Source organism: Antennarius striatus, chromosome 19, assembly GCF_040054535.1.
Source record: "Antennarius striatus isolate MH-2024 chromosome 19, ASM4005453v1, whole genome shotgun sequence".
NCBI lineage: Eukaryota > Metazoa > Chordata > Actinopteri > Lophiiformes > Antennariidae > Antennarius > Antennarius striatus.
In genome coordinates, this window is record NC_090794.1 from 8526867 (window position 1) to 8549479 (window position 22613).

At 43.5% G+C, this 22613-nt stretch overlaps 1 protein-coding gene across 4 annotated transcripts in view; it reads left to right on the top strand.

The window, feature by feature from the left end:
- The window catches only part of bcl11bb (BCL11 transcription factor B b), a 27295-nt gene extending 5997 nt beyond the window's left edge, over positions 1–21298 (top strand). For 2 of the 4 annotated variants that reach the window (XM_068342559.1, XM_068342557.1), the window contains 3 exons: positions 2928–3311; positions 18518–20560; positions 21126–21298. In XM_068342559.1, the coding sequence (XP_068198660.1) occupies positions 2928–3311; positions 18518–20560; positions 21126–21175 (2477 nt within the window). In that variant the 3' untranslated portion in view covers positions 21176–21298. Of the gene's footprint in view, positions 1–2927; positions 3312–18517; positions 20561–20739 lie in introns of all 4 variants that reach the window. The other 2 variants (XM_068342560.1, XM_068342561.1) reach the window with 2 other exon arrangements.
- Positions 21299–22613: the final 1315 nt, after the last annotated feature.

The following is a 22613-nucleotide window of genomic DNA, read 5'->3' on the forward strand; positions in this document are numbered from 1 at the left end:
AGAGGGGTAAGTCATGAGAGGAGCCTCACGCGTGCACCTTGACAGCATTCACCCGAGTACTGCTGTGAAAAATACCAATAATAGCAGAGAATTTGACACTGAAATTACAAGGTGACGCTAACAAGAGCTGCATGGAAAACATTTTTTACATTTGCACCTAAAAAAAGAAAAATTCTTGGCTGCATATAAAACAATTCCTCGACTCTCACATTCGTTTCTTCATTTACTACTTTTTGGCCAGTTCTTTGATTATAGTTTTCCACCTTTAACACAAATGGAAATATCAGTGAAAGGGGCTCATTGTCTTCAGCTGTCTCTCCCATCTGGTATATATCGTGCAGTGGCAGCGAGTAGCGGCAGCAGCAGAGGAGTGACTGACTCTCCTTGTCAAGCTGGTAGGGGGTGCTCTAAGGCTGCCTGACTTAACTCACTTGATAAGGCAGAGCAGCAGGACTGTTATTGGGTGAATATAGCTCCTTGGATAGTTTCTATGTATGTTTCTGTCAGAGACCAAGAGTGAGAAATAAAGTGAGTGTGGTAACATGTAAGACAGCCGGTTTCAATGCTATCATCACGCCATCTCGACGATGGCATGTTTGACAGAGCGTCTGCTGTGCTCTCTTACCTATCAAGCATGTTCCTCTCACACAGGAGTTTATGTGGAGGAATTAGACAATATCTGTCACGATGATGGGCTACATTAGAGTGTTTTCCTTTTACATGTGTGTGTGCTCCATTTCAATGCGTTTGCGGTCAATGTCTTTTTTTTTTTTTTTTTCCTGCAAACATTCCTTGTTCCATTCCTTCTTGCACCTGTGTTCTTCTCACACAAGGTGAGCCTCAGGATAAATGAGTGAACGCGTTTAGGAGAGCAATACTGGTTCTAAGAGATGTCCGACTGAAATGCGAGTGGCGTACTGTCAGTGCTAATGCCTGTTAATTTATTGCCTTTTGCCCTGAAGCCATGATACTCAACCATAGGTTAACAAACAGGCTCTAATCTAATTGTCTTGCATGGAGAACATCAAGTTCAAATGCCCAGGTGTCAGGCAACCCAATGACACCTGCTTTATTTTCAACGTCAGAAATAAAAACATGCCATGGATTGCGAGCGGAGACCTCCTCCACAGTCCTACTTATATGTACAGAAGCATACTTGCACGGCTTGTGTGAACAATCTGGAACATTGCTTCATGTGAATTATGGTCACAAGCTGTGAACTGTAGGTAAATATGTGTTTGTGTTCCTTCTTTGCTGCCAAAGATTATGAGATGGAAATTATTTGGCAGGCATCCAGGAACCTATCTCCATTTAGAGAAAAGATATTTGGCATTGGATCATTACTCCAGGGCGAAGTAAGTGGACTGGAATGCGTACGTGAATGTGCAGGCGGTTGAGCGGCTGGAGGCTGGTGATTCACATTTTTAAAGAAATGTTTGAAATTATACAAATTTGGCAAATTTTTTGCTACAATCAGTCCTAACTCTCAGATGAGATTAACGGTTTTTCGGGGGTACTTTAATGAAGCAACACCTCCCTGTCGGTTTGAGATGGCGGATAAGACGGTTTAGGATCCAAAAAAAAAAAAGAAGACACACACACACACACACACACACACACACACACACACACACACACACACACACACACACACACACACACACACACACACACACACACACACCTTCTTTGTCTAATTTTGCTATTATTAGGGTACCATGTTTGGATTGGGAGGAGATGTAGAAGCATAGGGGAGCTGTAGGAGCAATGGAGACAGGCAGGTGCTGCCATTCTCCTCTCCCAGGTATCGGCACCTCTCCCTGGGTACCAGCTTGCTCAGACGTGCCTCTAATCTCTGGAGCTTCACTTTTCCTCTGGGCTTTTTAGAAGAGGACACATCCTGAGACTTTTACATCAGGGTAGTGTTAAGAAACAGAGGTTGTCCACGAGGGATTTAACTTAAGCTGAGGGACTGAGTCAATGCCATAGGGGATGAGGGAGGGTGTGTGTGTAATGGTTATTAATGACCGTGTCAGATGTGTGAAGAATGAGATTTACTCTCCTAACAGGACCCCGGGTTTAGCTTTATAGATTTTCTGTCTGTGGAGAATACAGTGTTCGAACTCACCTGAGTGCTGCTCCATTCATTCACACACACACTCACACGCACAGACACACACAGGCTCACACACACACACACACACACACACACACACACACACACACACACACACACACACACACACACACACACACACACACACACACACACACTCACACAGACATCTTATTTAGTTTTTCTCTCTGTCTCATTTTTTCCTTTCCATGTGTTATTCTCTGATACACACAAACACATACACACACGCAGATGCATGCTGGTGGATGTGGCCTCCGCTACACTACACTTTGTTCTGCACAAGCTGGGGCTCCCATGTGGTGAAAGCAGTCGTCTAGATATGACAGCTTAGTGCAGCGAAGGCCCTCACCGGAAACCCAGCCTGCGCTGTGAGATGAATAGCTTCCTGGCCACACACACACACACACACACACACACACACACACACACACACACACACACACACACACACACACACACACACACACACACACACACACACACACACACAAATGTACATATACATACATGTGCCTGGTCCCACCTGCACAGATCCCTCACAGATAAACTCTGCAGGTGTTTGTCTTGTAGCACTACAGGAGTGTTTTTTGTGACACATAGTATGGACATAATGATCACCACTTGTTGGTTGGAGAGGTGGCATTTATCAGGTAATTATTAAAAATAACTGAATAATGTTGTTTGTTGTTTCTCTTTAATTGAATGTTGCTATCTTTCTTTCTCTTTTCCTTAACGCATTATAAAACATGGCAAATTTACATTTGATACCCTCCTCTTCCCTTCTCTGCAGCAGAATCCAATCATGATTCAGGGGCGGGATCGCCATCCCCGGAGCCGTCCACCCCCAGTCCTCAGAGAGTGGGAATTGGGGAGCATGATCTGCTGACCTGTGGTCAGTGCCAGACCAACTTCCCTCTGGGTGATATCCTGGTTTTCATTGAGCACAAGCGACGTCTTTGCCGGGGTCCTGGAAGCAGACTGGGATCCTTCTCCAAGCCCGGGGAGACCGGTGGGATCACAGGCATTACCACCTCTCCCAGGGCCAGGTCGCTTGAGCTGGGCAGAGGGTCCATTCCAGTGGAGATCGGCATCCAGGTGACCCCTGGCGAAGAGAAAGATGTGGAGAGGAGGCTGACACCAGCAAAGGGGATCTGTCCGAAGCAGGAGAGAGGAGGTATGGCGACAAGAATACACTTGGCATTTTAAGGACAATGAAAGAACCAATAAGGAGGTTGCTTCTCTTGTCAGTATAGATGTACTTGTCCAAAACACAAATGAAGCTGCAAAAATCATGTATACACACACACACACACACACACACACACACACACACACACACACACACACACACACACACACACACACACACACACACACACACACACACACACACTCATTTCTCACCTGTCCAAGTCAGATATGTCTTTTTAAGAATCCCAGCTGCTTGTTATTTTGACAGTGGCCTTCAAGAGGGATTAATGTAGTCTGGGATGATTTCATTAGAGTGAGTGAGAGCTGCACTGTATGTCTGTTCTGCTTTGTAAAAGTAAAACATCACACACACACATCCGCACCTGAAAGTTACACGCACACGGACACACACACACACACACACACGGACACACCAAACAAACACACTTCCAGACCTAAAGAGATTCTTCATTTGAAACCAATTGTAAAACGCGAGGAAGAAGGTGATAGAGGAGCCGCCCCAGTGTGTGTCTGTTTGTTTGTGTGTTTTATTTCTGCCTGTGTGACTGCATATCACATTTGAGGAGAAATCCTGCAGCATATGAAAAAAAAAAAGAGGTTAAGAAAGCTGATTAAAATTCAACTGTGTGCGTGGTGAGGAGAAGGGGATTAATAAAGCAGCAAGGCCGTTCATCTGGTTATGGGGTGGGTGGGTGTTGTTGGTTTTTTTCTCGGTGGGGGCAGGGGGGTGGCTGCCAGGGCTGCAGGGAAACCAATTCAAAGTTATCGGACGAGACAGTCACCATCACACCCAAGAGCTGCGAAGGCTATCCAGGATTACAAAGACTCCTGAGCACTAAGAGGGACGCGGTTAGATGAGGGTGACGGCTGCATGGTGGAAGTTTTCAGCCGGAATTACAAGAGATTTTACAGTTAACACAGAAAATATCCACCACGGTATTTTAATGTGCCAACAATAGTAATTGAGAGGCTTAAACTATAAAGAGTAGATTTTTATCATTGCACGTATCTCCATGTAATGATGATGTAAAAGGTGTGACTGTGGATCCAGTGTCATGGCAGCAGACTGTGGTCGTTCCTGTTTAATAATACAAATGTGCACAATTAATACATGTCATTACAAGTCAGTAGCACAAAGCATTGGAACATACATATGAAATCCGTGTATCAGTAGAGACTTAAAATTGCTTTATTTTTCTCTGACCGGCATACATTCTGCTTTAGGATTAATAAAGCACGTCAAATTCTGCAAAACATTTTGTAAAAAAAACCAAATTCGTAACGGTACAAAATTTCTGCAAAATGTTTTATTCATTTCAGAATCAAAGCCATTTGATTTTATTTTTTTTCATCACTTGCAAGATCAGCACACATGTATAGTGTCAACGTGTGACGAGCGTCTGTACGTGGTTAATATTCTCTGCAGTGGGAGAAACTGTGGTGCGCCAGCACAGCTTCAGATATCACGGCTAATGAAAAATAAATAAAAAGCATGAGGGCCATGCAGAATTCTTTTCTTTAAATAGAAAATAAAAATAGGAGAAAGCGATTGTTTGTCATGTAATCTAATTAGAAAAAGTTGTGACAGCCCATTAGTGTTGTTAATTTGTTCAGATTGTAATGTGACCTTTTCTAATTGGCAATTTTTTTTTCAGTTATAGAAATTTAATAAGCATCAAAACCCAGAGAACCTATGAGAAAAAACATGCGGTGCAATGAAAAATACTTGTGGAGTTTTGTCTGTTGGTCAGAGGGAAGACAGTTGTGAGTGAGTCAATCTGTTTGACAGAAAAACAGACAGGCAGGCAGGCTGGCAGGAAGGCAGGAAGGCAGGCAGTCTTATCAGTGAGTGAAGAGGACATGAAGGCATCCGAAGCCCCGAATGACAGAGAGGAGCAGAGCTTTGTTCAACACATTAGATTGCCACTCAAGGCAGTCTGAAGTTTCAACCAAATTAGATTACATTATAAGGTCTAATTAAGTCCAATGTGTTAGCAACACACACTCACATAGGCATACACATACACACACTCACACGCTCACACACACTTCACCATCCCATTTGCCTGCACATGGCATTGAGAACATCGCAGTTCAAATATTTGCTGCACATGTGATGGAGGACACACGCATGAGAATATAACTCCAAACTCTGCATACATCGGGACATGCAAATTTACTGTTGTGTGCATGACATAGCCGCGCTGCATGCATAACACTTAACCCCCTCCCTCTGTTTTCACCTGCTTCTGTTTTATAACTTCCTGTCTGGCCTCTTTGTCTGTCAGTTTGCTTGCTTAAGCTGCAAACATGCTGCAAGGCTAGCAGATTCAACCCCAAAAGCTTCAAACACACACACACACACACACACACACACACACACACACACACACACACACACACACACACACACACACACACACACACACAGGCATGAACATGTGCGCCCTCTTGTATGCATGGTGCAGATGAAAAATGGCCCTTCCTTGCCCTATTTTATTTTCCTGGAGTCTCTTGCTGATGCATGCAGTCTGCATGTTTATGTGTGTGGGCTCCGTTAAGAGTGCGTTAATATGTGTGTGTGCAACTTTGCGTATGTGTACATGTGTGCAGCGTCTGTGAAGAATGACACGTGTCACCCAGGCAAGTGAGAGGTTGTCGCTAGGTTAGCATTACCACACAAAGCGACCCCTAGCCAGATTGTGAACCCCTCCCAGGGCAGCAGCCAGGGCCCCCTCGGAGCACTTTGAGACATCTACTACATGAGGACGGAGTCACATCCCTGTCAACCTGTCTGTCTTTCCGCCTGTCATTTTCTGTCTCACTCACACACTGTTTGTAGTGATCACACAGTCAATATTTCATTAGATCATGTGAGCAGCAGCGGCATCCTCACTCGTATTTCTATAACCCTTACGTGTCACTTCATTTATTAATAACTTTATTAATAGAGAATTCCGACATGACAAGAAAAAAATTTATATATATAAAATTATGAAAGAAAATATATGTTTTTCTGTTTGTTTCTTCAGCTTGATTTTATACAAGTTCTCTTTTTTCATGCAATTATGATCACATTAGAAGGGTTATACATGCGCTCTGTTTCTGTGGGTGCGGACACACGTTTGCACCCACAGTTCAGACTTCTTTTAACATGAGGTCAATTTTACTTTTTGAGCCAATGAGCAGCATTTCTTAAACGAGTCACAATGGTTCCTAAGTGAATGCCTCAGTAGTTTATATAACCCGCCAAACAAATCTAAAGTAACTATGACCTTTGTGCCGTAAGAGGTCAAATCTTCAATGTTCGACACTTGTTTCACCGCTGTCACTAAATAACTGTGACATTCCACATCTCTCCTCTCCTCTCTTATTCCCTCTCTCTGTTTCTCCCCAATCTTTTTTTTTTCTTTTTGCCCCACCACCCAATGCTGCTTTAATCACCTGGCTTGCTCTCATTTCCATATTAAATAGGCTTTAATCATGAAAAGCAATCAGCCTTTTGCATATTCATACCTTCCCCTGTACGCCGGCTTCCCTGTCTCGCTCCAGTGCCAAGCAGCTAGTAATCAGTAGGCAGCCAGTGTAATGCCATAGCCCCGGCCCATCGCATGAAAACACACCCACACACACACACACACACACACACACACACACACACACACACACACACACACACACACACACACACACACACACACACACACACACACACACACACACACACACACATACAGTAGTGAGTTTGAAATAACTTCACATGCTACTTACGCATTATCTCTACTCCAAGAGAGAGAGAGAGAGAGAGAGAGAGAGAGAGAGAGAGAGGGAGAGAGGGAGAGAGAGGGAGAGAGAGGGAGAGGGAGAAGGGTAAGAGATAAAAAAAGGGAAGATGGCGAGACTGATCCCTGATTTGAGCTGTGAATATTTGTACAGAGGCTCAAGGAAAAGTCGATTTGCATAATGACTTTGTAGTTTTGCATTAATCACATTTGCATATGAAAATGCGTTAATTACTCCTGATGATTTTTTTAAAAAACTTGCTTCATTTGATGTCCAAGCTCTGGGGTTGTGATTAGGGGTTACATGGTGGCAGTTGTGTAGGTGGTGCCTATAAATTTGTGTGTTTGTGTGTGTGTGTGTGTGTGTGTGTGTGTGTGTGTGTGTGTGTGTGTGTGTGTGTGTGTGTGTGTGTGTGTGTGTGTGTGTGTGCGTGTGCGTGCACACTTGCGAGAGTATTTTATGTGTTTTCATGCGTTTGCATTTTGTCGCAGTCTGTATGTGTTTACATGCTCTTATATGAGTGTTTTGAATGCTTGCCAGATAATTTATCTTGTGTCTGCTGTAAGGCATGTCTTTTCATTTTCTCTTCTCTTGTGTGTGTTTTTGCCAGTTTGTGAGTGTGTGGCAAATATTTCCTGATTCCTCTGTGGGGGAAAAACCCATTACACCCCGTCGTCCATTTAAACATACAACATTTTTTAAGCATGAACAATAAGTTAGTCATGATCCAGTATTTCCTTCTCACAAGATTTTTTTTTTTAATTTGAAGAAAAGAAAAGCATCAGATTAAATGATTAAAAAAGGCATCGGAATGTAGAAAATATGTCAGCATGACAAAATAATTCATATTAATTGACTTTATAATAGACAACACCTGTACTTAGAAATAGTAGATCTTTAAGAGTTTTATATTTTATTACTTTGTCCTACAGCGGTACCAAACACAAACTAGGCTGAATTTTAATAGAAACATTTTATGACATTAAAATAAAAATAATTCAAACCAAAAATCACACACTCATTCAATTAGCTAAGACTGTAATCTCCAATTTTATGCACATATTTTTTTTTTAGTATTTGCAATTGCAGATGCTCTTGTATGTAGTTCCCTCTGTACAAGCAAACTGTATAATACTATCATTTATACACATCCAAATAAAATAGAAATAAGTAACTGCACAAAAAAACTACACCATCATTATAAATTTTGTAAACAAATTTTCAAATGGATAAAAGAGCAAACAATAAGTTTAGCCCGTCAGAAGCAATGTTATGGCTTTCAAGTAAAGCTGTTACTTTAACTTAAAAATTATGATTACATGTTTAAATAAGGTTTTTTTTTCAGTGTTTTGTGTTATGTGTCTGTGTGAGTGGGAATTGTGGGTGCTTTTACACACGCATCTGTATGTGTGTACAATTACAGTATACATGTCCCTACCTGTGTATGGGCCCCTAAAGTTGTTGGCTTATAACACTGTGCCTCAGACGGGACCACCCCAGGGGCCGTCTGACTGCTTGTGTGTGTCTGTCTGCTATATCCAACAGAGTCGAGTAGGCCTGCTAAAATGGCACAACTGCACATGCATGGTGCCACATCCACCTGACATACGTGGTTGCATGCATGCTCTAAAATCCACGCGTTAACGTACAAAAACGTGCATCCAAATCTCTGTACCGATGAACTTAAGCTGATCATACATGGATACACACACAAATAAGAGGCACACACTCAACGTGTGCATGCAGGAATGCATACAATGAGTCCCGCCTTACATTAAGGCCTGCATCTCCCACTAAACACGCTCATGCACACACAGACACATGCACATACACTCACATCTTAAAGGCTCCCACATGAAGGCATCAAACGCTCCACAGCTAGCTTTATAGCACTCATATGGCAGCAGATTTGATATTTTCCTACCACAGCGGGGGAATAAAACTCACCACTAATTTGGACTGCGAGCGCCACCGCTAACTTTCAGCATGTGCCGACTGACTGTGTCTTCCAGATGTGTGGACTCTTTGCTCCTTAACAGCCTAACTTAAGAGGCATTAGAAACCTCACACCCCGACCCTGCTACGCATGGAGAGTGATGATGGTGCTTCGGTATTCAACACAAACACAGTGCTTTGTGTGAAGCTCCATGTGAAATGCCGACGTGAACTTCATGGTTTCGCTGTGATGGACCAGAAGTATTTGTGTGTCAGTGGGAATCTACGAATGTGTTTATGATCTTTGCATAAATAGCTATAATCAAGGTAATTTGACAGTTGCACTGTAGTTATTCAGGACTTTTGATAGCAAGTGCTTTCATCAGTGCTGAGTAATGCTGCGTATTTTCTAAAGAAGCCAATATAATTACATATAAGCCTGCAAGTGTATGTACACTTTCAAACACTCACTCATGCAAGACCCTAAACAAAAACCTGCCATGCAACATGTGTGCCTTTCTTTCACATTGAGAGAAACCATCAAGCCTTCACTGAGGATATGCAGATAAAATGCACATGAGTCTGTGTGTGTTCCTCCATTGTACAGTCTGTAAGACATTAGTGTGTAACATGTAAAATACGCCTTTCAGGAGTAAATGGGGAGATTTTCAGACAGAGGTGGTTCACTCACACTTTTCTAATGGAAAGGAGCACTGTTTTTGCCTTTGGGAGGAAAAGGGGTACCATTAGAATTTGTGAAAAGGAAAAGAGATGGTGCTTGTTAGCCAGTCAGACAGGAGTAATCCTACTTACTACTCTGTTGTTGTTCCTTTCCTCTTATCTTATTAGTGCCCCCTTTTGATTGGTTGGGACTGTGGGAGAAGAAAATGAGGAGACAGCGTTTATGGCTGTATTTTCCTTTATACAGGCTGCTTCACCACAAGAGATATTGAAAGCCTTTCATGGTACACTTACGATTCCTCTATTTTATCCACTTATTTCTCTCAAGCAATTACTCTGAGAGAGAACATTGGACCCAGACAAACACATGATGAACGTTAGCTGCCTTTTTTGTCAGTTTGTCACCTAAATATAAATCAGTGATGTGCCAAGACCAACATCAATTGTGCAAACAACATATTGTTTATTCATGGAGCATTGATATACAATTTATCCTTTTATACGCAGCAGCTTTTTCTAGTTTACATTGTATTTGGGGACAGAAAAGTCCGGCATTAATTCAAATTTTAAAAACTTTTAAATTATTTTTTAACATAATATTAAAGTGTCGGTATTGAATTAAAAAATAATATGTTTTAGGTCAGATTTTTGTTTTAATTGCACATGTTTTGAGGTTTTGATGAAACTGAAAAATAATTTCAAAATTTTAACAGCATCATCCATTTCCAGAAGCAGCACGCTTGTTACTTTGGATAACAGTCAAAGCATGCTGTGAATTATTTTTCCAGGGAGGGGTTGTATTTTTTTAGGTGGAAAGTCATACACTTTCCAGTGAAAACTGGTAACAGTGATCTTGGTCTGTGGATTATCCAGTGTACTGGGGACGTCTGATTTGAAAGGACAGATGAGTGTTTCAAATACATTTTAGGTAATGTTGTGGGAACCACAGGAATGCATCAACCACGGAGGCAGAAATATCAGACACATATATCAAAACCTGAATAAATAAAAGCAGAATTATCTGTGTGGCCAGACTGTTTTAGATTTTGGGTGAGCATACACTTGAAAGTTGTTATCCTTAACTTAGCTCAGTTTCGGCTAAATGCTCCATTTTTTTTTTTTCATTTCTGTAAATCAACTTGTGTTTTTGACTTTCTCTTTAACTCAAAAAACCTGTACTGCCATCTATGAGAAAACAGCTGAGACATCTGCTCTGGTCTTTTTCTTGGATGACAGAGGGCTTGCACTGTCATGTCCATAGATGGTATTACAGGCAGGGGAGGTAACCGCTCAAGGTTAAGGGGCTTCGCTCTCCCTGTGTACTGCCATAATTCATACTTTTCCAGAAAGCCTTTTCCTCTGTGTCTGTCTTCCCCAGAGCGGGGCAGAGCAAGCCAAAATGAAATAATGCCTAAGATGTTATCAGTGTGATTGGTGCCAGTGAATCTTGTCTGGGCCTGTGGTCTGGCGGGGGCAGCGCTGGCCCGTACCAGCGTTTATATGTGCGCGTGCACGTGCGCGTGTGTACAGTATGTATGTGTGTCCTAAAGGCAGTGGGTAGATGAAAGCTTTCTTTAACCATAAGCTATGCAGGAGCCATGCCAAGAGCAGGAAATGTATCAACGTGATAACAGCCAGAAAGAAAGATAGAAAGCAATGAAGAGAAAGAAAGACATGACAGAGAGAGGGAGAGAGGGAGAGGCCACACAAAACCCACTGGGGGAGGCCTGAGGCCACAGTCAACCCCATCTCACACACAAAAAATGTCACTTTATAAATATGTGCCGGGTGTGTGTGCTAGTGGATGAATCTAAGATCATTTCGGTGTTGTCAGTGGGTTTGTGTGGGCATTTGAAGGTAGATGCTGGAAATGGTTTGAGACAACTTAAGTATGTCAAATACAGGACCCACATCAGAGAAAAGAATTCACCTGCAGACAAAACCGTTGTAATGCAAATAATGTGGAGCTGCCGGCCTTCACTGGATCAGAACAGCACCTTGCGGGTAGGTAGATGAACTGTTGCTTCAGTGCACAAGATTAGATCACAACTCATTTATTGTTAGGAAGAGACTGTAAATTAAGGTTTGTCTGCATTTTCACGCTCTCAAATTCTTCAAGGGTTTCACAATTAGTATCACCTTACAGTAAATCGAGATTAAAGCTAAACGCTTCATGTTAAACAGCTAGCTTCAACATGAAGATAACCGTTCCCTAGCTTTTCTTAGCACAAAAAGTGGACACAGGGAGGAAATGGCCAGCCAGCAGTTTGACTTTCCAGTTTGTGCATTATGCTAAGCTAACAACCTCCTGGCTGTAGCCTTGTATTTACCAGACAAATATTCGAGTGGTAACGTCTCCTGATTAAACATATTTGCAAGAGAGCAGCTACGCATTTTTAGAAAAATGTAAAACCATCGCTTCAAGAGCTCCAAGCGCATCCGCCATATCCAGCATATCCGGTTTTACGAAATCGGCTCAGAAAACCTCTTTTCCAAGATTGAAAAGAGAGCTGAGAACATCTCTGGCCTATTTTAAACACTCCCCTTTTGTTATTTCCTTTTATTAAGCTGACATTAATTAGATGGCTTTCAAATTGTCGCCAAATGATGCTATTTAAGCACACGGAAAAAGCACTTTATTCTCTCACGGGCATTAAGTGGTCAGAATTAGACATTAACCCAAAGTAATTGTAGAATAATGCTGAATTAGATCATGAATGTTCAGGCTCTGGAATGAACTCTACGCCATGTCTAAAGCATGTGAGGGGCAAGTTTTATAGCGGGCTGATTGGCATGGAAAGGCCTGTTTGCTTCATTTAGGGCCACAATGGTATTTTCCTGTGGGCTGCTAGTTAAGTGGGACTGGCTGCTTGGCTCCAGTGGGCAACAGCCAGCTGGGGACCATTACTACTGCTGAAAGAACATAGCACCCTGTTACAGAATGGTAGCCTAACACACAAACACTGATCATGGACATATGCCTGCAAACATATGCATACAGTTCATACACAGTAACTTTTTTTATTTTTTTAACATTATTTTATAATGTCTGTCTCTTCTAAATGCATACACACACATACAGGTGCAGCTTTGTAGGAGCTTTGCACCTGCTTATCACGGGAGAGCTGCATCTCCATGTATCTGGGTTCAATTCAATTCAGTTCTGTTTCATGGAATATTCAACAAAAATATGTCAAAAAGTATAACAAAATGCTTTTTAATGCGTTGTTTGTATAAAATAATTGATCCTCTGAAAAATTTAATAAACTCACAAAACAGAATTTGCGTGTCACTCACATGTCAAAGTCAATTTCCTATTCGGCAGCGAATAGGAAATTAACTTTCTGGACGAAGTGAGAGTCATAGAGGGGTATGACTGGAGCTCATTTGGATGTAAAACCTCAAACAAACATTGTGTGAGTCCACAAAAGTCAGTTTGAGTTTGAGTCTTTTGATGCCATCACCTATGCAAACATTTTGGTGTTTTCTTTTTCGTTTGTTGGATCAGTAGGGCCCTTTTCTTCTAAAATGTTCACTCTGTATTTATTCTATTTGTCATTGGTGGATTTATCCTCTAATTCATGCTTGCACCCCTACAGTTCTACTCTGCGATGGTGGCATTGATTCCCCTTTTTGTCACTGTGTGTCCCTGCTGATCCTAATTTGTGGCTACATAAACAGTTTGAGAGATGAGAGTTTTCAGGAGTCCTAATTTTATTGCAATACTAAATTAAAATGCAGGTAATAGAGAAAAAAAATACAGTTTTAGTTTCCATGTGATTTTCTTTTCCCTCTCCCAATTCCACACTCTTGCTCCTCTCTCTTACATCTTCTTACAACTGCAGCATTTTTAAGTGTCACACACTTGTCAGCATCACATGACAGACAGCAGACCCCACAAGCGTGCACGCAAAACAGTACAGGCGCTGGGACCAGTTAGGAGCTGATGGCAATGAGTCAGACTTAGAAAAATGCCACGGAGAGCTTAGCTAATCCTCTTTATGGAGCCCCCTTTTTCTTTTTCTACCTTTTTAGGGACCTCTTTACCCTCCCTCCCTCCCCACAACTTTTTGTCCAAGATGCCGAGCCAAAAGTCATACTGACAAATACGTCTGTCCAGTTTTTTTTCAAAATTTTTTTTAGTGTGTCCCTCATGTCCCAGCCAGGATAACTTGCTTCACTACGGCAACATGCTCCCTCAGTCATGCTCTTTGTTGCACAGCTGGTCCCGCTCAGTGTGTGTGCATATGTGCCTGTGATCAAGTTGTTGCACAAACCTTTTATTGTCCGTTTGACACGCATCTCAAGAGACGTGAGGGGTCAAGGTGGAATACCCAGATACCATTTACAGGTGCTGGAATTGTGAGTCAGACAAAAGACAGATGTGGAAAGAGAAAATAGACAATAAATAAACAAATAGATTGAAAAAAAAAAAAAGAAACACCAAGAAGTACTGTTTCTTTAAAAAAAACCGTCTCTCAGACTGTCTAACGTTTCAGCTGGTCATACTGACTCTAGGCGCGCTCACACACACACACACACGCACACACACACACACACACACACACACACACACACACACACACACACACACACACACACACACACACACACACACACATACACACGTGAATATGGTTAGAAGGCCGAAGCTGGTTTCAGTTAGCATGGAGCCAGTCACACTGTGTGAGAGCCCTACCCCCTGCCTGCCACTGCCACCCTCCACAGGCTCTTTGCTTCTTTCTGTCTCTTTATCTCTCTTTCATTTTTTTTTAAACGTGTTTAACAGTCCACCACTGCTTGCTGCATGGCTTTTTGTGTCCGAAAACCCACTCCCCACCCCCACAACAAAAAAAGCCATCAGAGCAGGGGAGAACGAAGCACTGAGGAAAAAGGAGGAGGAAGAAGAGGGATGGATGGGATGGGAGATGTGAGGAGGAGCAGAGGAGCAGAGGTGTGCGAGTGTCGGAGGGGGGCAAGCGGACGAGGTGAGGAGGCTGGGACCCCTGGGGACCCCTAGATCACAGCCATGCTAATGAGGAGCTGCTTTGCCAGCAGCAGAGGTGTCAGCTAACCCCTGACAGGTGCACACTCGTATACTCCGGGGCTTGTGTTTGCACGTGCACGTGTGCATGTTGCAAGAGTGCATGGGAGGAGCTGAACGGGCAGATTTGTGTCCCAGTGGCCTAGCCTGGGGGCGGCTTTGTTCAGTATGCAAATCTGTTCCTGTGGCGTTCTGTCACCCTTGATGGAATGCGGGAGCTGTACATCTAATTCACACTCTGGCACAGTTGCAAGAGCGTGAATTAGATGTACATCTAGTGTGTATCTCGTGTTCCTAGCCTCCTCCTTGTTACCAACCAACATTACTCAACATGCTTTAAACTTCTACTCTGTGGAGGTGACCACACCAGTTGAATGCAGCTCAGTGAAAATTTGGATATCAGTGACTGGCATAACCATCCAAAACCTCCAGTTTGCTCATTTTGTAGAAAGTTGTCCCAGTGGATTTTTGTCATCCCTCTCTGGTCTTCCTATGTGTCTGTGAATTAGGACGTTTGAAAAAAAAGAAAAAAAGTAACAAGATAGGAACACAATAGAGAGCACTTGTGTTTGGTAGGTAAAAATCAAACCTGAGACCAAAGGAAAGCCATATGTGAATTCCTAAATTAAACACAAATCCACATGTCTGTACCGTGCGCCTGGTGTCTAATACCCTGCCAAGCTCACACCAACTTTTCTTCACCGGCCATATGCAAACAGTCAATACCATGGCTTCCCTTCATTCACTGGCATTTTGTTTGTACTTTTTTAGGGCAAAATAATGGCTATAAAAGGCAATCTGGAAAGAATAAAATCTGATGTAAAGCTCAGATCTTTGTCCCTGAAGAGTGGGTTAATTGGCTCGGTGGTTTCGTAAAAAAACCAACCCAGGAGAGAAGGAGAGTATTATTACTAGCCCACCTCAGCTCCTCGCATGTGCCAATGTTTTAATAACTTCCTCCAGGCCTCCTGGCCCTTAGCCCTTGTTTTGTTGTAAAGGACAAAGAGCTGCCCTCCTAAAATGATCTCAGATCTGTATTGTTTTCTCCTTTTTCATGGGAAAGTTTCCCTGTGTAGACAATTGGGGGGCGGGGGGGGGGGGGGTCACCTGGAAACTGAAAAAGATATGACGCTGCTTCCAGACTTAGAGGTAGCTCTTCCCCTACAAATACGCCCCAAAAGCTGTAAAAACCTCATCATAATGCAACTCTGCATTACAGAAACCTGCTGTGACTCCAATTCAGTTAACCTTTTATCTGAATCACAATCACTGAACGGGAGTGTGGGTGTGTGTCAGTGTGTGTGTCCCTGTGTGTGTGCCTGTGATGCGCCAGAGTAAATTGGGTGATTAGGTCCAGCAACATTGACTGCCTGGAGAGGGGAATGTGACTATTGTAACTGGTAGTTGACCTTGGTGGTCAGCAGAGGAAGGGTTCCTGCTTGTGTGTCAGGCAGACAACTATAATTACTAGAAACTGAAGCATGACATGGCTGGCCTTGATTCCTTAATGAAGGATTTCATTGGCTGGAGCACTAAGTGTTCTGTCTTTCTATCTATCTATCTATCTATCTATCTATCTATCTATCTATCTATCTATCTATCTATCTATCTATCTATCTATCTATCTATCTATCTATCTATCTATCTATCTATCTATCTATCTATCTATCTATCTATCTATCTATCTATCTATCTATCTATCTATCCATCTATCCTCTGTTTTTCCTCGCCCTCCCCCCACCTTCCTGCTTGTTTGGGACTTGATGAAATCTGTCTTTGGCCGTCATTAGGCAGCAACCATCAGCTGCCACTCTATTAGCCGCCATGCTTCCTTAAACAGCATATGGCACAGCTGTGTAAGATATGACAAGATGCAAATGTGTTGCTGTAGTAGCGGCGGGGGTGGAAGGTCATGTGCGCGGCCCTCTAGGATTGGACGATTTACAATGAGTCCGTGTGTGCAGACCCAAATCGAATAATCCAGAGAGATGTCCCAATCTCACATCTCAATTTCATCTTGATCGTCACGTGTTGATGAGATTATGAAGCTACCACGTCTACAGAGCCCCCTTGGTCCCTGGGGGCATGTAAATACCCTATACGTGTATGTCACCATGCGTGTGCCCAAGCATGTCTGGTCCTTAAAGTCCCTCCACCTCTCTTCGTACCCGCTCTCCTCCTCCTCTTTCCTTCCATCTCACTCTCATCTCTCCGTCCAAGCTGTTAAGCTGTCCAGCTCTCTGCTGCCAAGCGGCCGTGTGAAGCCGAGCCAAACTAAACACGGGCAGGCAGCCCGCCACTCGCCCTACTCATATACGCCACACACACATACACACACGCACACACACACGCGCGCACAAATATACATTCACACACATGTCCGCACAAATGCACTCGCACGCACAACTCGGTAGCGGAAGTCAGGTCGTGTCCAACCACACACAAACAGTGAGAGTGACGGCTACACCAGAGCCTCACTAATAGCAGAGGAAAACAGACAGAATCAGTGAATGAGCCCCTCATTAACTTTTTCTGACCTCGTCTCCCCGGGGGAAAGCCAAACGAATCACACCGCCAAATCAGTTTCCTGTACCAGATACTGATCCAACATCAGCTTTAGCTCATCTGTTCTGCATGATACAAGTGTGTGTGAATTTGTGCGTGCACTCAAGTGTGCTGCGAGAGGCGTGAGAGGGAGAAAAAGGAAAGTAAGAAGAGGACACTGTTGTGTATGTGTCTGTATGTGTGTTTTACATTCGATGACAATGGTTGCTTTGAGGCAGTCGGCCTTCTTAAGGGCTCTTTTCTTCATCATATAAGACTTTGGGTAAAAGTAACCTCTCCATCTTTGTTTTCCCTCCAAGCTATGGGACCACCGTACCAACTTGACTCCACTTGCGGTAGCGGCTGATGATAAAGTAGATGCAGATGTCTTGCGAGCAAACACAAGACTGCTAAAAAAGCCTCTTCAATTCTAGCCTGTGTTGAATTAGATGAATCCCAACCGAGGCTGTTATGACTCACAAGTACGCTGACAGGGCCATCCTGGAGTGACAGATAGATTCATTTGGTATTATTAAGTCATGCCACTTAAAGGGGCACAGTGTCAATGAGTGATGTACACTATATGAGTGTGTGTGTAGCCACAACAAATGGCTTTACTGTAGTTGTTATTACTCTCATGATGTAGACTTTTATTTAACGTGGATGCTGCATTAAGACCAGTCCTTACTCCTTTATGTATCGTCTCCATCACCTCTCCTGTCTCTTCGTTTTACGTCCTTCCGTCTCTCATGCCAGATTGCACCTCCTTCCCCTCCTCCCATCTTTCGTTTTTCTCCCCATCAGAGTTTTTTTTTCCTTTGCGGCCTCCCCTGTCTCCATATGGAAATGACAGAGTAGACGAGATGGATCTGTATATTAAAGTCTAGCTGACATTAGAATTAGCATAATGTGTCGTGGCCTCAGGGCAGTACCTGCCATCTGCATTTGCCTGTAGACAAGCATGCACTCAAAAATCCAGACACACACAGACAAAGCCCACGGAAGATCCACATACACAGGCACCGAGAAAAGGGTGTTGTCATTGTATCTTGCATGATTGATATTTACTAACTTCACGTAAGGTGTTAACGAACACGAAAGCCTTTTTTTTTTCTTTCTTATATTCTTGTTGATGTGCTCTTTCCAATTTTGACGGTGATGTTGTTTCTCTTGGCCCACAGATAAAGATGAGCCATCCATCTACATCTGTACCACCTGTAAACAGACCTTCACCAGCGCCTGGTTTCTGCTTCAGCACGCCCAGAACACTCACGGTATCCGCATCTACCTGGACAACCAACCAGGAAACTGCTCCTTCACTCCCCGCATGGCTTTGCCTCCACCACCATGCACTGATGCCCTGCCTCGCTCCCCTCTCCCAACATTTCTTGGTGACACCAACAACCCATTCCACCTCCTCCGTATGGCTGCCCCTCTGCTCAGGGAACACGCCCCTCCCCCGGGGTATTTGGAGACCCGGTTGCCGGCGACTCCACCCTTTGTCAGCCCTCCACCACCCCCTAGACCCCCTCTAGAGCGACTGGGCCCTGAGGAGATGGGGCTGCTGTCCCAGCACCCCAGTGCCTTTGAGAGGGTGATGCGGATGACCCCCATGGAGCCCACTTCCATGGACTTCTCTCGACGTCTAAGGGAACTGGCAGGTAATACAACCAATAATGGGGGGCCCACACCTCCTCTCTCCCCTAACGTTGTGCCACCCATGCACCGCCTGCTCAGTCCCACACTTTTCCAGCCGGGTGCCAAGCCTCCAGCATTTCTTACATACGCACCACAACCTCCCACCCCTCAGGGGGGACACGGATCTTCCAGCCCTCCTGACACCCATGGACAGAACCAGACCCCAGGGAAATCCAAATCTTGTGAGTTCTGTGGCAAGGTTTTCAAGTTCCAGAGTAACCTGATTGTCCACAGACGCAGTCATACAGGAGAAAGGCCGTACAAGTGTCATCTATGTGACCACGCCTGTTCACAGGCTAGCAAGCTTAAGAGGCACATGAAGACACATATGCACAACAAGCCTGGGTCTATGGGTGGCTCCCCAGAACAGGGAAACAGAGTAGAGGGAAGAGAGGGTGAAGAAAAGACTAGAGAGGATGAATCAAGAAGGATGGGGATGGACAATGAGGAGGAGGAAGAAGAGGAAGAAGAAGAAGAGGAGGAAGAGGAAGAGGAGGAAGAACTGAGGAATGGAAGCCGACCAGATTCCAACTTAAGTGAGGACTCCCAGGAATTCACTCAGAGTAGGGAGAACGGTCCTCGACAGTCTCTGGAGGACAAATCCGTAGATAGAGTAACTGACAGTGGCGGAGTGGGAATCATGCACCCGTTCAACCATCTGGACAATCATCGTAAACTGAACCCTAACAAGAGAAGCCTGGAGAGACAACCTAATGGAGATGGTGGAGAGATGGGTGAAGCAGAAAGAGAAGAGAGAGAGCATGACAGAGAGCAAAACGAGCAGGAGGACCACAGACCTGTGATGAATGGCAGGATCAGTGCATCTGAAGCGTTCTCCTTCCCTGGGCTGTTCCAGCGTCGGCCAACCCCCATCACCAGCCCAAGTCCCTCCAACAACAAGAGGATAAAGATAGAGAAGGAACAGCTGGAGCTTCCCCCAGCCATGCCCCTCATCTCCCCAGAGAATGTCTACTCTCAGCTCCTGGCCGGGTACGCTGCTTCGCGGCATTTCATTAGAGAACCTTTCCTGGGATTCACAGATTCTCGTCAGTCACCATTCGCCACCTCCTCTGAGCACTCCTCCTCAGAGACAGGAAGCCTCCGCTTCTCCACCCCGCCTGGGGAGTTGATGGAAGGAGGGAGCGCCTCGGGCCGCAGCGGCAGCAGCACTCCTCACCTCCTACGGGGACCTGGACCAGGCAGGCCGCCAAGCTCTAAGGAGAGGAGAAGTGATACCTGCGAATACTGTGGCAAGGTGTTCAAGAACTGCAGCAACCTGACGGTTCACCGACGCAGCCACACAGGGGAGCGGCCCTACAAGTGCGACCTGTGCAGCTACGCCTGCGCCCAGAGCTCAAAGTTGACCCGCCACATGAAGACCCATGGGCAGTTTGGGAAGGAGGTGTACCGTTGTGACATCTGCCACATGCCCTTCAGCGTCTATAGCACGCTGGAGAAACACATGAAGAAATGGCACGGTGAACATTTGTTGGCCAGTGAGGTCAAACTAGAGCAGGCAGACAGAGGTTAGGCCTGCAGACATTTATACAACGTAAACACTTCCACATACAAGAGAATACACATATACACACATGCACACACAAAATCCCTATAACCACTTCTTCAGCTATGCGGCTTGACTGGATAATCTCTCTCTTAAAAAAAATTAAAGACTAATTAATGTTCATCTTTTTTCTTGTCACAGAAACTGCCACCTGAGAATATAAACAAAGGGAAACTTTAATGAGAACTTGTCTGGAATGCCCAACTTGGTGTTTCTTGGCAACATTGTCTGAGGATTTTATCAGTTAGGAATCCATGGAGCCTTTCTACTGTGCAATAATTTCTGTATTTATTGGATTTTTGTAATGATATTTGGCATGTGCAGGTACATCTTTGTGGGATTTCATATGGAGTTAGTTTTGAAATGTGCTAAACTTTTTTTTCTAAAAAAAAAAAAGATAACTGGAAAGAACACACCCTTATTGCAAATTTGATTTGTTCCTTTAAGGAAGCTTATTATCATGTGAGAGTAATATTGTGTGAAGCAGTTAGCTTTTAAAAGTAAAAATATTTTCTTTCATTTTTTAGATGCAGCAGCGGACTACAATCCCTTCCCTCACACAGGCCTGAAGCACTGAATGTCAGATTGACAATAAAACATCACAATGGATTTTTTAAAAATCCAACACTGTCTTAGAGACGTGATAAATAATTTAATTTATTCACTTAATTAGCTTTTCTTTTTTTTTTTTTTTTAATATTGGCACATAAAAAAATTCCAAATGCAGTTACTGTATTGCTGTCCTTGTTTCAGTCAGGACATAAATAAAGGTTGCACTTAATGGAGATACCCTTAACTGAGGCTCAGTACATTCCCAATGTAGGATTAAACCATCATATTTAATATGTTGAATAAGTTAAGACTACTTGTGATAACTGTGAGAAGGAAAACAGTCCTGTTAATTGTTTGTAAATATATTCTTTTTTTTAATAAATGTTAAAGTAGCCCCGACTGTACGTGAAAGATGGCCTAAAATTATACAATCAGGAGACCAGCTGCTTGTAACATCCTCAGTATATAAGTCTAACTACCGTTCATTATTGCTTTTTCAAATCCACTTGATTATCTTACCCCAAACCCCCAAATCACATGTGCTTACTCAAGGCAATTTGTTAAATGAAAGCCACTTCAACAATTGCAACAAAATCATTCTCTCTGGTGTTGCATCTCTCTGACCCAGGTTGACTTCCCGCATTCCACAAAATTGTTTCAAATGAAATTCATATCAATATGTGTGTTAGCGTGTGTGTTCTAGTCTCTGCAGTGTGCGCTAAGCCTCTTTCCGACGGCGTCTTTTCACAGTTCACTAGCTCAGATTCATGCATTAGAGCGGCTTTTAAAAGGAAGCCTGTTCATTCGCTTCACAAAGTGATACGGGTTTAACTCCCAGTAACAGATTTTGAGACACTGTGCATGTTCGTGACTTTTGGGGATTACAGTTTTTATTTTCTGCATCGTTCATCCTGAAATGAATCTGGTGGAGAAAAAAAAATGGTTATATGAGTTATGATAATTTTGAACACAGCTGCAACGGGGGACGGCTGTGCGACCTTGAGTCTGGGCTATTCTTATGGTAAAAAATGAAAGATTGGAACTGAGAAATGAAGAAACGTGAGAAAGGAATGAAGGGAGAGAGAGCAAGACCTTGACCAGAGAGAAGAGTCATCATATAAAATTGGAAGCATATGAAAAGTGTGCTTTTCTGGTACCCAAATGCACATCTTCTGGCCACATCTTATAATGGACCATCAGAGTGAGACACAGTGAGCGCGAGAGGGAGGGAGACAGCAAAACCACATAAAAGGAGACTCAGACGACATTTTTCATTTTAGCACTGCAATTCTCCATCATCAAAATCATCTTCGCTTGAGAGTTCGACCTGCTTTGCTGGCCCATTATCAGGTTTTATCTGTGTCATTTTGTTTTGATAGAAAAAGGATTATACTGTCTCTTGAATGCAATTCTCCATAAGCAGCTCCCCATAAGCTATCTAGCTCGTATATTTACATGATTTA